The 17,738-nt window shown below is 38.7% G+C and overlaps 1 protein-coding gene across 1 annotated transcript in view; it reads right to left on the bottom strand.

Annotated features, from left to right (window-relative positions):
• The window catches only part of NOX1 (NADPH oxidase 1), a 33,217-nt gene extending 15,836 nt beyond the window's left edge, over nucleotides 1-17,381 (bottom strand). The window contains 8 exon segments of the mRNA XM_060002877.1: nucleotides 9,916-10,048; nucleotides 10,135-10,316; nucleotides 10,420-10,574; nucleotides 10,910-10,986; nucleotides 11,229-11,338; nucleotides 14,184-14,218; nucleotides 14,221-14,278; nucleotides 17,337-17,381. Coding sequence (XP_059858860.1) covers nucleotides 9,916-10,048; nucleotides 10,135-10,316; nucleotides 10,420-10,574; nucleotides 10,910-10,986; nucleotides 11,229-11,338; nucleotides 14,184-14,218; nucleotides 14,221-14,278; nucleotides 17,337-17,381 — 795 coding nt within the window.
• Nucleotides 17,382-17,738: the final 357 nt, after the last annotated feature.

The following is a 17,738-nucleotide window of genomic DNA, read 5'->3' as shown; positions in this document are numbered from 1 at the left end:
AAAACATCTCAACAGCCTTGAAAGCATTCCTTCTCTTTGACACAGGAATTTTACTTCTAGGAAATGGAGCATAAAATAATAATTAAGGTGTGCACAAAGTATATGAGTATAGTCATGACCCCTTATTTACTAAGAAAAAATGACAAAAATGGCATATCGGACTCCTCTGGTGGCACAGTGGCTAAGAATCCACCTACCAATGCAGGGGACACGGGTTCGAGCCCTGGTCTGGGACGATCCCACATGCCGTGGAACAATTAAGCCCGTGCGCCACAACTACTTAGCCTGCGCTCTAGAGCCCGCGAGCCACAACTACTGACCCCTTGTGCCACAACTACTGAAGCCCACGTGCCTAGAGCCCGTGCTCTGCAGCAAGAGAAGCCACAGCAGTGAGAAGCCCACGCACCGCAACGAAAAGTAGCTGCTGCTCGCCGCCACTAGAGAAAGCCCGCGTGCAGCAACAAAGACCCAATGCAGCCATGAATAAATAAATAAATTTATTAAAAAAGAAAAAAGTGGCATATCATACAGACTTTTTTTTGGCTAATACCAAACTGTCTTTTCTTAATTTTTATTTATTTTTTTGTATTGAGATATAATTGACATATAACATATTAGTTTCATGTGCACAACATAATGATTCAATATTTTTATATATTGCAAAATGATCACCACAATAATTCTAGTTAACCTTTCTCACCATGCATGGCTACAAAAAATTTTTTTTTCTTGTGATGAGAAATTTTAAGATCTACTTTCTTGGCACCTTTCAAATATGCAGTAGAGTATTATTAATTATAGTCACCATGCTGTACATTAGATCCTCAGGACATTTTATAACTGGAAGTTTGTACCTTTTCACTACCTTCACCCATTTCGCCTATACCCCAACCCCTGCTTCTGGTAACCACCAATCTGTTCTCTGTATCTATGAGCTTTTTTTTTTTTAGAGTCCATATATAAGTGAGATCATACAGTATTTGTTTTTTTCTGTCTGACTTATTTCATTTAGCATAATACCCTCATGGTCATTAAAAATGATCATGTAGGAAAAAATGACAAAAATGGTATAACATATGGCATTTTTAAAACAAATTCTTCAGGGACTTCCATGGTGGTCCAGTGGTTAGGACTCCACACTCCCAATGCAGGGGGCATGGGTTCAGTCACTGGTCGGGATTGAAGATCCCTCATGCTGTGTGGTGCAGCAAAAAAGAAAAAGTTTCAGTAGAATACTTGACAATATAGGAAAAGATCCATGATATAGACTAAAGGAAAAAAAGTTATTACTTCTAGGTGATAAAATTCTGTGAAATTTTAATTTTCTTCTAAATATTTTTTTTTTTTTTTTTTTTTTTTGCGGAGCACAGGCTCAGCGGCCATGGCTCACGGGCCCAGCTGCTCCGAGGCATATGGGATCTTCCCAGACTGGGGCACGAACCGGTGTCCCCTGCATCCGCAGGCAGACTCTCAACCACTGCGCCACCAGGGAAGCCCTCTTCTAAATATTTTTCTGTGTTTTCCAAACTTTCTACAATAAGCATGTATTATTATTATTATTATCATTTTTTTTTTTTTTTTTTTTTTTGCGGTACGCGGGCCTCTCACTGCCGTGGCCTCTCCCGTTGCGGAGCACAGGCTCCGGACGCACAGGCTCAGCAGCCATGGCTCACGGGCCCAGCCGCTCCACGGCACATGGGATCCTCCCGGACCAGGGCACGAACCCGTGACCCCTGCATCGGCAGGCAGACTCTCAACCACTGCGCCAGCAGGGAAGCCCCAGCATGTATTATTTTTATATTTTTTAAATGGGGAGAATGTGGAGAGAGTATTTTTGTTGTGTTTATGGAAGAAACAAACCAATACATTCAAACAGATGGCAAAACCGGTATTCTCTCCCTTGTGGTATTACATGACGATTCAAAGCAACCCATGAGTTCTCAGTATACCTCCAAATAGGCCAACTATACCTTTATCTCAGGTAATAGATAGGAAAGGGATAGAAGCTGATGTGCAAGGTAAGACAGGGGATTAACTGCCTTAGCTAGTAAGGGACTAGTCAAGCGTTATAACTTCTTGTCTTTAAGGACCTCTTACTGGTCAAATAATATAAAAGGTGTCTGGTCATAGCCTACAAGTTCCACTGACTTTAGAAATGAAATGTGCTATTAACATATATCAGGTATGTCCTTTTAAAATTATTTTTAAAATAGGTAATACACGTACATGTCACAAAATTCAAAAGTACAAAAGGGTATACAATAAAAAGTAAATCTCCCTTCCACTGCTCCCCCCAGCTCCCCAAGGCAGTCAGTATTATTATTTTGTGAATCCTTTTGGAGAATATGCATTTAAATGATAATATTACATTAAGTATAAATGGTAGCAGAGCATACATACTGCCCTGACTTTTTTTCATTTAACATCTTAGAGACTGGTCCATATTCATATCTAGAAAGCTACCTTTTTATTTTCAATGGTTACAGAGTATGCCATTGTAGGAAAGTCCCGTAATTTAACTAGTCCCCTATTGATGGGCACTTATTTCCAATCTTTTGTTCTACCAAGCAATGCTACAATGAATAACCTAATACATGTAATTTAACACATTTGCAAGCATATTTTAGATGCTCACCAGCAATGCTTGAGAGCATTACCAACACAGCACATGAGCAAACTCTTTGATCTTTGCTAATCTGTTAGGTTTATTACTGTGATTACTCTGTTCATATCTTCTACATCTTTTTTTTTAATCAGGTTGTTAGGCTTTTTCTTATTGATTTCTATATTTGTATATTAGGAAATTAATTCATGGTCTGTGAACTGTAAATACTTTTCCTACTCAGTAATTTGTTACCTGTCTTTATTTATGATGGATTTTTTTGCCATAAAAAAATATATATATATGGATGGATAGATGGAGAGAGGGAGGGAGAGAATAAATAAATTTGAATAAAAATATGTATTTTCTTTCCTTTTCTGGCTTCGAGCTTTTTAAAAATATTATTTAGAATATTTTTACTAACACTCCAGTATTAGAAAAAAATCCCATGTGGTCTTAGGGTGCTTTTATGATTTCTTTCATTTTTTTCAACATTTAAATCCTTGATCCATGCATCCTTGACCATATTTTACTGTAAAGTGTGGAATAAAGAGACAGCTTTTTTTCCTAGATGTCTATCCTATTATTGTAAAGAAAAGTATTGAATAATGTATCTTTTTTCCCAACTGATTTGAAATGTCAACTTTAGGGGATTTTCTTTCTTTCTTTCTTTTTTTAAAAATTAATTTTTGGCTGTGTCGGGTCTTCATTGCTGTGCGTGGGCTTTCTCTAGTTGCAGCAAGTGGGGGCTACTCTTAGTTGTGGTGCGCGGGCTTTTCATTGTGGTAGCTTTTCTTGTTGCAGAACACAGGCTCTAGGCACGCAGGCATCACTAGTTGTGGCACGTGGGCTCAGTAGTTGTGGTGCATGGGCTTAATTGCTCTGCGGCATGTGGGGTCTTCCCGGACCAAGGCTTGAACCCATGTCCCCTGCATTGGCAGGCGGATTCTTAACCATTGCACCACCAAGGAAGTCACAGGGGATTTTCAAAAAACATTTTTCTCTTTCTACATGAGGACAGAGCTATTGCTCTTAATTCTGCATATGATTTAAAGACTTTAATCATCCTCAGAGCACTTTAAGACACCACAAATCAACCTTTCCCTTCCATTTCTTCCTCAATCTAACATATTTTATGAACAAGCAAAGGTAAAGCGTAATATCCATGGTACTTATCTTGAGTCACACCTTAAGTTCCCTGGAATCCAGTTTATTGATCATCCACTATCTAACAATAAATTCCAGGCATGTTCTTACAATACCAAAGAAAGTCAACTTCAAGAATGGTTTAAAAAATAAATTGAGGGGGCTTCCCGTGTGGCCTCTGCCAATGACATATGACAAAATAGGGCACTAAGCTCCCCGAGCCTCAGGTTCCCCATCCAGGAGTTGAGGAGCAAACCTTCCTTCAGACGCTTCTTGTTGGTATTTTATGAAATCACAAGGCAGCGGGCTGTGGCCAAGATGGTGAAGTAGGAAAACCCTGAGCTTGCCTCCTCCCACATGCACACAAACATTACAAATATTTACAGAGCAACTATCTATGAGAATGACCTAAAGACCAGCAGAAAAGATTTTCCACAGCTAAAAATATAAAGAAATAACCAAAACGAGATGGCTAGGAGGGGTGGAGTTGTGTTATAGTCAAGACCCATACCCCCAGGTGGGTGACCCACAAACGGGAGGATGATTACAATTGCAGAGGTTCTCCTGAAGGAGGGAGGGGTCTGAGGCCCACATTGGGCTCCCCAGCCTGGGGTTTTGCACAAGCCCCTGAAATTTTGACTTTGAAAGCCACTGGGGCTTACTTTTGGGAGGCCCAGAGGGCTGTGAGAAATAGAGTCTCCACTCTTAAAGGGTATATACAAAATCTCACATGCTCTAGGACCCAGGGCAGAAACAGTCGTTTGAAAGGAGCCCGGGTCAGACCACCTGCTGATCTTGGAGAGCCTCCTGGAGAGGCAGGAGGTCATTGGAGCCCAACCTCTGGGATATAGATACTGGTGGCAACCATTTGGGGGAGCTCGTTCTACCACTAGAACACTGGTGTTGGCAGGTGCCATTTTGGAGTCCTCCCTCTAGCCTATTAGTGCTGGGAGCTTACCCACCCACCAGAGAGCCGGCATTGGAGCTCCCCCAGCTGCAAAGACAGTCACACTGGGACATGGTCCCACCCAACAGCAAGCTGGCACCAGCCCTAGGACCCCCAGACTATGAAGGCAGCCACATAGGGACCCAGCCACCCAGCAGATTGGCAGTCACTACAAGAGGCAGGGCCTGGCAGCCAATGTGGCCAGAGGCCAGTCATGCTTACCAGTATGCCCATAGTAGTCAGCCTCATCACAACAGAAGAGCCCATGCAGCTCACATAGGCGGCACCCATACAGCATATAGCTCTGGTGATCAGAGGGGAGTGTGCTACTGGGCCCCATAGGATGTCTCCTACATAAGGCCACTTCTCCAAGATCAGGAAATGTAACTGACCTATCTAATACATAGAAATAAACAGACAATTAAGCAAAACGGGGAGACAAAGGAATATCTTCCAGACAAATGAACAAGACAAAACCCCAGAAGAACTAGGCAAAGTGGAGATAAGTAATCTACCTGATAAAGAGTTCAAGGTAATGATCACAAAGATGCTCAACACACTCAGGAAAATAAAAAATGAACGCTGAGAAGTTTTAACAAAGAGTTAGAAAATATAAAGTAGAACCAAAGAAATAAAATAAAATAACTGAAATAAAAAATACACCAGAAGGAATCAACAGTAGATTAGATGATACAGAGGAACAGATCAGCACACTGGAAGACAGAGTAATGTAAATCACTGAAGCTAAACAGAAAAAAAATAATTTTTAAATGAGGAGAAAAAAAATGATATAAGTCTATATTGACCTGAAAAGATGCTCAAGATACATGGTTTTCTTGAAAATCAGGAATCAAACAAGTACTACAGAATTGTTCCATTATTAAAAACAACAAAAAACTAGATACATATGTCTGAATATGTATGTATATTAAAAAGCCTATAAGAATAAAAAAATGAGGAAAGCTTAAGAGACTTCTGGGACCACTTCAAGCATGCTAACATTTGCAATATAGGGGTCTCAGAGAAGTAGAGAGAGAGAAAGGGGCAGAGAACTTATCTGAAGAAATAATAGCTGAAAACTTCCCTAACCTGGGGAAGGAAGCAGACATCCAGGTCCAGGAGGCACAGAGAGTCCCAAACAAGATGAACTCAAAGACATCCACACCAAGACACATTATAATTAACATGGAAAAATTAAAGATAAAGAGAGAATCTTAAAAGCAGCAAGAGAAAAGGAACTAGTTATGTACAAGGGAACTTCCATAAGACTAGCAGCTAACTTTTCAGCAAAAACTTTGCAGGCCAGAAGGAAGTGGCACTATATATTCAAAGTGATGAAAAGAAAAAACCTACAACCAAGAATACTCTACCTGACAAGGCTATCATTCAGATTTGAAGAAGAGATAAAGAGTTTTACAGTCATGCAAAAGCTAAAAGAGCTTAGCACCAGTAAAGATCAGAGTGGAAACAAATGAAATAGAGACTGAAGAAAAATCAGTGAAACTGAGAGCTGGTTCTTTGAACAGATAAACAAAACTGATAAACCTTTAACCACACTCATCAAGAAAAAAAGAGTGGACCTAAGTAAATGAAATCAGAAATGAAAGAAGAAAAGTTACAACTGATACCACAGAAATATAAAAGATCATAAGAGATTACTACAAAAAATTATTATATGCTAATAAAATTGACAATCTAGAAGAAATGGATAAATTCCTAGAAACATACAATCTCCCAGGACTGAATCAGGAAGAAATAGAAAATATGAACAGACTGATTACCAGTAATGAAATTGAATCAGTAGTAAAAAAAAAAAGCCTCCAAACAAACAAAAGTCTAGGACCAGATGGCTTCATAGGTGAATTCTGCTAAACACCTGAAGAAGAGTTAGCACCTACCTTCTCAAATTATTCCAAAAAATCACAGAAGAAGGAACAATTCTGAATGCATTCTGTAAGGCCAGCATCACCCTAATACCAAAACCAGGCACCACAAAAAAAGAAAGTTACAAGCCAATATCACTGGTAAACATAGATGCAAAAATCTTCAACAAAATACTAGCAAACAGAATCCAACAACACATTAAAAGGATCATACACCATGGTCAAGTGGGACTCATCCTAGGGATGCAAGAATGGTTCAATATCCGCAAATCAATCAATGTGATACACCACATTAACAAACTGAAGAATAAAAATTATATGATTATCTCAATAGATGCAAAAGAGCTTTTGATAAAATTCAACATCCATTTATGATAAAAACTCTTAACAAAATGTGTATAGAAGGAACATGCCTCAACAAAATAAATGCCATATATGACAAATCTACAGCCAGCATCATACTCACTGGTGAAAACCTTAGAGTATTTTCTCTAAGATTGGGAACAAGATGAGGATGCCCACTCTCGCCACTTTTATTCAACATAGTATTGGAATTGTTAGCCACAGCAGACAAGAGAAATAAATAAAAGGTATCCAAATTGGAAAGAAAGAAGTAAAGCTGTCACTGTTTGTAGATGACATAATAATGTGTAGAGAAAACTCTAAAGACACCACCAAAAAAATATTAGAACTAATAAATTAATTGAGTAAAGTTTCAGGGTATGAAATTAATATACAGAAATCTGTTGTGTTTCCATACACTAAAAATGAACTATCAGAGAGAGAAATGAAGAAACAATCCCATTTACAATGGCATCAAAAAGAATAAAACACCTAGGAATAAATCTAAACAAAGAGGTATAAAAACCTATACTCAGAAAACTATAAGACATTGATGAAAGAAATTCAAGAGGACACAATACATGGGAAGATATACTGTGCTTATGGATTGGAAGAATTATTATTGCTAAAAAGACCATACTACCCAAGGCAATCTACAGATTCAATGCAATCCCTACACCAAAATACTAATGGCATTTTTTGCAGAACTAGAACAAATAATTCTAAAATATGTATGGAAACACAAAAGACCCTGGATAACCAAAACAGTCTTGAGAAAGAAGAACAAAGCTAGAGCTCCCAGGTTTCAAACTACACTACAAAGCTACAGTAATCAAAATCCCTACCAAAATACTAACGGCATTTTTTGCAGAACTAGAACAAGTAATTCTAAAATATGTATGGAAACACAAAAGACCCTGAACAACCAAAACGGTCTTGAGAAACAAGAACAAAGCTAGAGCTCCCAGGTTTCAAACTACACTATAAAGCTACAGTAATCAAAAAAGTATGATACTGGCATGAAAATAGACACATAGGTGAATGGAGCAGAATAGAGAGCCCAGAAACAAACCCAAACTTAGATGGTCAATTAATCTATGACAGAGGAGGCAAGATCATACAATGGGGAAAAGATAGCCTCTCTAATAAATGGTGTTGGGAAAACCGGACAGCTACAGGGAAAAGAATCAAATTGGACTATTCTCTTACATTATAAATAAAAATAAACTCGAAATGAATTAAAGACTTCAATGTAAGACCTGAAACCGTAAAATTCCTAGTAGAAAACAGGCAGTATACTCTTTGACATCAGTCTTAGCAATATTTTTTTGATATGTCTCCTCAGGCAAGGGAAACAAAAGCAAAAATAAACTAATAGGACTATATCAAATAAGAAGCTTTTGCACAGTGAAGGGAACTATCAACAAAACGAAAAGACAGCCTACTGAATGGGAAAAGATATTTGCAAATGATATATCCAATAAAGGGTTAATATCCAAAATATACAAAGAACTCATATAACTCAACATCAAACAAACAACTCAATTAAAAAATGGGCAGAGGACCTGAATAGACATTTTTCAAAAAAAGACATACAGATGGCCAACAGACACATGAAATGATGCACAATATCACTAAATCATGAGAGAAATGCAAATCAAAACCAAAATGAGATATCACCTTACACTTTTCAGAATGGCTATTATAAAAAAGACAACAATTAAGTGTTGGTGAGAATGTGGAGAAAGGGGAATCCTTGTGCACTGTTGGAGGGAGTGTAAATTGGTGCAGCCATTATGTAAAACAGTATGGCAGTTCCTCAAAAAATTAAAAATAGAATTATCATAGGAGCTAGCAATTCCACTTCTGGGTACAGCTGACCCTTGAACAACGTGAGTTTGAACTGCACATGTCCATTTATATTCAGATTTTTTTCAATAAATACATACTATAGTACTACAAGATCTGTGGCTCATTGAGTCTGCTGATGCCAAAACGTGGATACAAAGGCCAGCTGTAAAGTTATACACAGATTTTTGTCTTTCCAGGATTGTCACTCCTAACCCCTGAGTTGTTCAAGGGTCAACTGTATTTTTCCAAAGTAAACAAAAACACTAATTTGAAAAGATATACGCAACCCTATGTCCATTGCATCATTATTTACAATAACCAAGATATGGAAGCAACCAAGTATCCATTGATAGATGAATGGATAAAGAAAATGTGACACATATATATATATATATATATATATATATATAAAATGGAATATTATATATATGCACTTACATAATAGAATATTACTCAGCCATAAAATAGAATGAAATCTTGCCATCTGTAACAACATGGACAGATCCTGAGGGTATTATGCAAAGTGCAATAAGTCAGAGAAAGACAAATACCTTATGATTTCACTTACACGTGGAATCTAAAAAACAAAACAAATGAATAAACATAACAAAACAGAAAGAGATTCGTAGATACAGAGAAGAGACTGGTGGTGTCAGAGGGGAGATGGAGGGGGGCAATGAGTGAAATAGGTGAGAGAGATTAAAAGGTACAAACTTTCAGTTATAAAATAAGTCAAAGGGGTGTAATGTACAGCATGGAGAATATAGTCAATAATATCTTAATAACTTTGTATGGTGACGGATGGTAACATATTATGGTGATCATTTTATAATGTATAAAAATACCAAATCACTCTGTTGTACACTTGAAACTAATATAATATTGTAAGTCAATTATACTTCAATTTTAAAAAAAAGAAAAAAAGTTGAACTCAGAAACAGAAAGTAGTAAGGGGCTGGAAGGTGGGGGAAATGGGGAGATGCTGGTCAAAGGGTACAAGCCTTCAGTCAGAAGATGAATAACGTATAGCATATGTCCTCCATAGGAGCCGGCACCAGGCTGAGCTAATAATGGTTATCATAAGAAGAGTAATAATAACAATAACAGCTCCTAACAAGAATCTACTATCCTTGTCCTGGTCTTACCTCAGCGGGGAGCCCTTCAAATTGGGGAGGCTTGCAGTGGGAGTCAGGATCGTTCCACTTCTCAAAAAACTCTGCACACTTGTGAGGATGATTCTCATCCATGTTCTTTTCTGTTTGATCCCGGACAAGTCCACTGAGACAGACAAAAAGACAATATGTGGCAAAGAATTACGCAAGGTCAGGAACTGGGGCATGAAAATGGGAGTTTGAGGACCTTACCCAAGGCCATGAATCCCTAAGCCAATGAAGTACATGATAAAAATATGGTGTGTATACCAGAAGACCTCAGAATAACTCTTCCGGATAAATTCCATAGCTAAAGTCACCATGAGAACTAGAGCTATTGTGATGATCACTCCAGTGACACCAGCAATGTGGGTGAATGTCACATACTCCATCGTCTATGAAAGTAGAAATTTCAGCCTGACACAATGTCCACCAGGGACACCATGCCTTTCCTGCTCATGACCAGATTCCAGATGCTTTGCCCTTGAGTCAACTCACCGTGTCTGAGGACTGGATGGGATTTAGCCAAGAATTTTTCTCCTGATGAGATAGGTTGGAGAGAATGGAAGCAAGGGATCCATCTGTGGCCTGTCGGCTTCTGCTATATCGTTCAAAGTTAAACAGGTGTGTGGTGATGTGAATAGCTAAATGAAAAGATGGAAAGGAATGTGAGAGTTGTCTCAGAAACATCATGGCAGGCATGACCCACTAGAAGAGGAGGATCCTATATATAGTGCCAAGCAGAATGGTGAGTCCACAGAAGGTGCCCAATAATGATTACAGAGAGAATCAAGATCTTTTTTATACTCACTCTGTCCCCAAAGGAATAGAATGTAAATTCCATGAAAGCAGGTTTAGAATAGTGCCTGGCAAATAATGCCACGTGTTCAATAAATATATTTTGAATGTTTATATGCGTGGATGAATGAAACTAGATTCTGAATGTCCAGGAGCCTGCAGTTTCATCGTTTGCCCCAGTTACCCAGTAGGCAGATTATATATGCCACCAGCTTGTGGAAGGTGAGGTTGTGATCCAGTTGCTTTCCCAGGGTGCGCCTACAAAACAACAAATGTAAAATGATCAAGATCGGGTGTATCCAGGCAGCTTTATGAAATTCGCTAACCCATAACCAACATGTCTTACATAGAGTGTGCCAATACACACCCACTCTTGCTCACCCCCTTGGTTACCAAAGGAGACCTCTGGCTTCCATTCCTAGGGGCTTGGTGTTGAGCTGTCCTACTGAGACGTCAAGAGTCTCTTGTCTTTAATGTGAAAGTTGACCTACAATTGGCTGGGACTCAGTGAGCAGGTGCCTCTCGGGAAGGACAGCAAATTTCGACACATGGGAAGCAGGATCAGCATGCTGTTAAAATGCAAGCTGCAAGCAGAGGCTTGGGCCCAGGCCAATGCCAACTAGAACAGAGGAGAGAAGAAACCATTAGCTGCTTCATCTCCTCATCTTGCAGGTGAGCATGGGCCCAGTCCACTTGCCTGAGACCTGGACAATCAGTCCAAAATCTCTGTTTACAAATGACAGAAAATTTGCTGAACTTAACATTGAATTGAGAAATCCTCATGACAGTGGTTTGGAAATGTTTGACTATATATTTATCAATATGAAAGAGAACAAGATTTAATGTTAACAAATAAATTATATTAATATAATACTTTACAAGGTTTTTAGCTTAATACACTCAATTATGATTTTAGTTGGTCACTTGTAAAACAATTTTGAAGATCATATATATTTTATTTGCACTTTAAATAAAGCTTAGATATTTTGAGTTATAATTACAGATGGTAACTATTTTTCCTCTTTTCTATATTTTCTAATGTTGCAATTATATGCATGTAATAGTCATGTAATAAAAACCATAAAAATTAACCATTTATATTTAAGATCTCTTTAATAATTGAATAAAACGGGCAAAACGAATGAACCCCTCAGAGCAAAAATTTTAAACTTAGGTAGAGATTTGAGAAGGGAGAACTTCTAAGAACAAAATTTCAAACTGATTTCCTTGGGTGGCCAGGCTGCATACATCAAGATCAATCTGATCCAACAGTAGAAGCTGCTAGAAAAGGAGACAAGGAATCAGTGCTTCAAAGAAGTATTGAGCCCAGAAATAGGCTTGATTAGTATAGGCTAGACAGAATATATTCAACTCTGTGGTAGCTAATTCCGACTTCTCTCCTCAGCTGTACAACTGGTCTCTGAGTCAGCTCCTTGGGATTGCAGACAATGGGGTGTGACAATTTCACAGCAGCAGTGAAGGTGGTGGCAGCAGCCAGGCAATTTTTGTTCACTTCAGCTGACTGGTCAGCCTTACATGTATGCCTGTCAATGACTTGCTAAAAGAATATGAGATAGAGTTAACAATTTCTCGGCCTTTTTCTAATTATCTTTTCGGCACAAAAACTATTTTTCCATACAACCTAAACCCGGGACAACGTGACATTGGTTTAATAAGCCAGGTCAAGATCTGCCTACCATCCATAATGGCTTACAATGTCAGGCAGTGCAATGAACATGAGCTGCCCTACTGTTTTCCATTTCTGACTCTTCCACACGACCTGTGTTTTCTCCCTCTGCTGAGTCACACTCCAACTGTTTTTGGTAGAGACGGCCTGTTCTATTTCTGAGTAAATTTTCTCTGCTCAACTCAAATATCCTGCATTTCCACATTGGTTTCCACTGCTTGCTTATTTGAGTCACAGAGGTTCCTTAAAGCTAAAATTGACAAGTGACTTGAAGAACATAGGACTACAATTTCACAGCTACATATTCTGTGGAGGCTATCTGTATGGGATGAATTCTTTTTTTTTTTTAACACATCTTTATTGGAGTATAATTGCTTTACAATATTGTGTTAGTTTCTGCTTTATAACAAAGTGAATCAGCTATATGTATACATATATCCCCATATCCCCTCCCTCTTGTGTCTCCCTCCCACCCTCCCTATCCCACCCCTCTAGGTGGCCACAAAGCACCCAGTTGATCTCCCTGTGCTATGGGACTGCTTCCCACTAGCTATCTATTTTACGTTTGGTAGTGTATATATGTCCATGCCACTCTCTCACTTTGTCCCAGCTTACCCTTTCCCCTCCCCATGTCCTCAAGTCAATTCTCTACAGCTGCATCTTTATTCCTGTCCTGCTCCTAGGTTCTTCAGAACCATTTTTTTTAGATTCCATATATATGTGTTAGCATATGGTATTTGTCTTTCTTTTTCTGACTTACTTCACCTAGTATGATAATCTGTAGGTCCATCCATTTTGCTGCAAATGGCATTATTTCATTCTTTTTTATGGCTAATATTCCGTTGTATATGTGCCACATCTTCTTTATCCATTCATCTGTCAGTGGACACTTAGGTTGCTTCCATGTCCTGGCTACTGTAAATAGAGCTGCAATGAACATTGTGGTACATGAGTCTTTTTGAATTATGGTTTTCTCAGGGTATATGCCCAGTAGTGGGATTGCTGGGTCGTATGGTAGCTCTATTTTTAGTTTTTAAGGAACCTCCATACACCAACGTGCCATACCCACCCCCACCCTTCCTCTTCTGTCCTTGATCTGCTCCTTCCCCAGCCTTCTCCAACCTGTTACTCTGACCTGACCCCACCTTTTATACAGGCCTTGAATTTGGCAACACCACCCACTTCACAAAACCCCCCACCCCAAGTATCCCTCTTGTTTGATAGGTATTTTTCTGTGAGATCAGTCCACAGTGGTGGTTTTCAACTTGTTCATTTATTTGTTTTCAACCAAACTCTTTCTTAAAATCATAAGCAGGAATCCATAAGACAGATAAAGGTTGCTTTGGTTGAAGTAGAGACACTGCCCAGTTAGCCTTCCCCTCACACCCTGTAGGGATACCTGAATTTCTGTGGAAACCAGTTTGAAAATTGCTCAATATTTCTTTACTGTGTATTTTCATTATTGAGTCTGGGGAGTGTGCCCTGGACAGGTCTGTCAGATTTAATGAACAAAAATACAGATGCCTAGCTAAATTTGAACTTCAGATTTTTTTAAAATGAATAATTTTCTAATATTGTCTCATGCAATATGTAGAATAACTTATACCCCCCCAAAAAAAATTTGTTATTTTTCTGGAATTCAAATTTACCTGGGCATCCTGTATTTTTTTTCTGGCAACTCTAACTCTAGGCGAAATGAGGGCATTGGGTCTCAAAGAAGCCAGCGTCAGAGATAAGAAAAAACAGAGATTCCCCACATCACAACTGTGATACTCACCCCCAGGATTTGTCTTGTGTAGTAGTACTTGTTACCTTCTCAAATGACAGGAAGGCATGCACAAACAGGAAAACATTCAGCCCCAAACAAGCAGCCTAGAGAAAGAAAAATTAAGCAAGGGATAAAGTGAAATTTGGGTACAGGAAAGAGTAGATAAGGGGTAGAAAATAGTGTTACCATTTGGCTATTTTGTGTTTATCTGTTTTCATTTTGGGGGTGGTGGGTGTGCCACACAACATGTGGGATCTTAGTTCCCCAACCAGGGATAGAACCCCTGTCCCCTGCAGTGGAAGTGCAGAGTCCTAACCACTGGACCGCCAGGGAATTCCCATATCTGTTTTCATTTTAAATGAGTCAACTTACTCTGAGTCAGTTAGGACTTCAAGACATGCATTAGATGCTAATGACCAGGGTCAGCACATCAAGGCTCATAGACCAAATCTATCTCACCACCCATTTTGTACAGCCTACAAGCTAAGAATGGTTGTTATATATTGTTGTTTTCACATTTTTAAATGGTTGGAAAAAATCAAAAGAAGAATATATTTCATGACGTGAAAATTATATGAAATTCAAATTTCAGTATCTATAAATACAGTGGTATTGGAACTTAGCCACACCTACTTATTTCTGTATTGTTTATAACTGCTTTTGTGATTCAATGGAAGTGTTGAGTAGTTGTGACAGAGAACATATGGACTGCAAAGCCTAAAATATGTACTACCTAGCTCTTGACAGAAAACATTTGCCAACTTCTGGATTGGAGCGTTCAAACTATTGCACCTATAAGAAGGCAATACGTGAATAAATGGATTTCTAAAGAAATAGAAAATAAATTTAACATCTGTGACAATACCCATCTGAAGGGACTAAACCATTCCAGATGGGTCTGCCTCTTTAATACACTTTCCTGACATACACGTTCCTGTTTTTAGATTGTGATTCTTTTTTCAAATTAACCTATCATTGCTTTGGACTCATTTGAGCTCTTAAGACTTCTTTTGTCTGTCCCAAGATCTGTCTCTACATTGGCAAAGAGGGAAATTTGGAACCTACCGTCCATTTCCTTGGAGAACAACCAGGTGGGCTTTAGCCCAAGCTTGAAGGTGCTAGTCTGTAATTGATCAGGATTCTAGGGCACTGGGATGCCTCTGATATATATCCATGGCCCCAGGATGGTCCAGAACCATCTCAGCCCCACAGGTAGAGGGCCTTTAGCCTAAAACATGGCCCATTCAGATTCCCTAGATCTGGACCACTCACACACCTCTGGCATCATAACATAGTGATTCGAAGTGTGATATTGGAGTCAAACTCCTTGGGCTCAAATTCTAGCTCCACCACTTTCTAGCTCTGTAATCTTAGATCTGTGATTTAACTTTTCTGAACCTCAATTTCTTCACCTATAAAATGCGGACAATAACTATATCTACCCCACAGCAATGCTGTGAGGCTTACATGCAATAATGTATGTGAAGTGATTAATACAGTGCTTGGTGCATAGTAGAAGCTCAATAAATTCTGCCTGTGTCATCACCAGACTGGCTTTACCAATCAATTTCTTCCTGCATTCTTTGCCCACACACCCTTTCCAGAGTTGTGTGTCTTCCAGAGATCATTTGACCTTAATGGAAAAAGAGAGGTGAAAGCCACAGATACTTCAAGAGTTCAGAAGACAAAGGAGAGAAGCTTATTTAGAGGGAGCAGAAATATTTCAGAATCTGAGAGGGACACAGAGGTAAAGACCTCTGTGTCAGCACATCATCAACTGTAGGTAAGATGAATGATGAAATACAGTGACATCTGAGAGTAAGGAATTCCATTCCCCACCTTGACTATAATTTCCTCCACTATGAATGGAAAAGAAAGAGTAGAAGACCTGGCAGGAAGAGTAAAAATATTTTGGGGGTAATTTATTTTTCATTAAAATAATAGTTCAAAGGAGTGTATGTCAGAGATAACAAGAAGTCTGAGCCTGCCAGTGGGATTGGTGCAAGGTGAAAAATCAAAGCTAGTTACATCATCATCACCACCAGGGGTGATGAACTCTCCAAGCAAAACCTAAGAGAGGGATAAAAAATGCAGAGGATTTTAGACCTAGAAACACACTTATATCTAATCTAGTTTTCATCAATCCCCCCACCACCCACACACAGGTGACCTGAAGGCTAGAGAGGATAAATAATTTGATCAAGGTCACTCAATTAATAGCAGAACTGAAACTAGAGTTCAGTTAGAGAGTGCATTAGAAGGGGATTGTGCATATGTGGTGTGGTGAAGGCATTCTGGCTTGAACCCTGGGGAGCTAGCTTTGAGTGATGGCTCTGCAATCAATTCACTGTGTGATGTCTAGGTCTTATTTTCCCTTATAAAATCAAAGAGTTGGTTTGGTTCTGCACTACGCAAAGCTGTAGCCACTAAGCACATGCGGCTACTAAGCACATGAAATATGCCTAGTTTTAATTGAGATGTGCTGTAAGTATTAAATACACATCGGATTTCAAAGACTTAGTAAAAATAAAAGAATATAAATTATCTCATTAATATTTTCATATTGATTACAGGTTGAAAGGATAACTTTTTGATATATTGGGTTAAACAAGATATATTACTGGAAATTAATTTCACCTATTTCTTACCTTTTTCAATTGTCTAGGTATTAGACAATTTTTAAATTACATATGTGACATTACATTATATTTCTAGTGGACAGCACTGGACAATAATCTCTAAGATCACTTATATCTCAAACATTCAATTTTATTATTTCTTGATGTGAGCAATATAAGAAGAATGGAGAGAAATGAATGCTCCATGGCACTAGTTAGAAGTGAAATGGAAGAGAAAAAGAGAAGACAAAAAATGAAAACAGACTGAAATTCCAAATACTTGTGGTTTATATTTTTGTCTCTTTACCAATCAATTTCTGGAGTTGGACTTTTTTCCTTTTCTAAAATGCTGAAATATATCATACACAGAAAAGTATATAAAACATATATGTAATCCTAGAGTTGGACCTTTCAGCTGATAACTGGCCTTGATGAGCTCAATATTGGCATGGAATCTTTCCCTTTCAAGCAACTTCACAAATATTAACAAACATAATGTCTCCTTACTCTAAGAGTAATTATTAGAAAGCGAAACATCACTTACCAGAAACAAAACTGAGAACCAATGGTTAACCACCCAGTTTCCCATTGTCAAGTGGTGGTTTGGAGCCTCTGTAGGCAGCAGGGAAGATTCAGCAACTTGGATTCTGGAGAGATTCTTCAGGGTTGGCACCTCTGTCCAGCTCAGGGACTGTGAATCTTTAATATGTGAAAGATGCACACCTACCCACAAAGCTTTCAGGAATGAATACATGCACTCTGCCTTCCTCCTCTGGTCAGAACTATGTTATCAGCTTTGGTAGACCAGCCCTACCTATAAGTACCACAGGTGTTTTCCCTGGTGGGGTTTTATCCCTTCAGGAAATAACAATCTTCTTGGGTGAGAATGTTCTCTCCCATCAACTTATCAACATGATTTAATGTGAGGCATTGTCTTCCTTGATAA

This window comes from Delphinus delphis, chromosome X, assembly GCF_949987515.2.
Source record: "Delphinus delphis chromosome X, mDelDel1.2, whole genome shotgun sequence".
NCBI classification, from domain to species: domain Eukaryota; kingdom Metazoa; phylum Chordata; class Mammalia; order Artiodactyla; family Delphinidae; genus Delphinus; species Delphinus delphis.
Note: the sequence above shows the minus strand (reverse complement) of the source record. Positions and strands in the feature narration are given on the sequence as shown.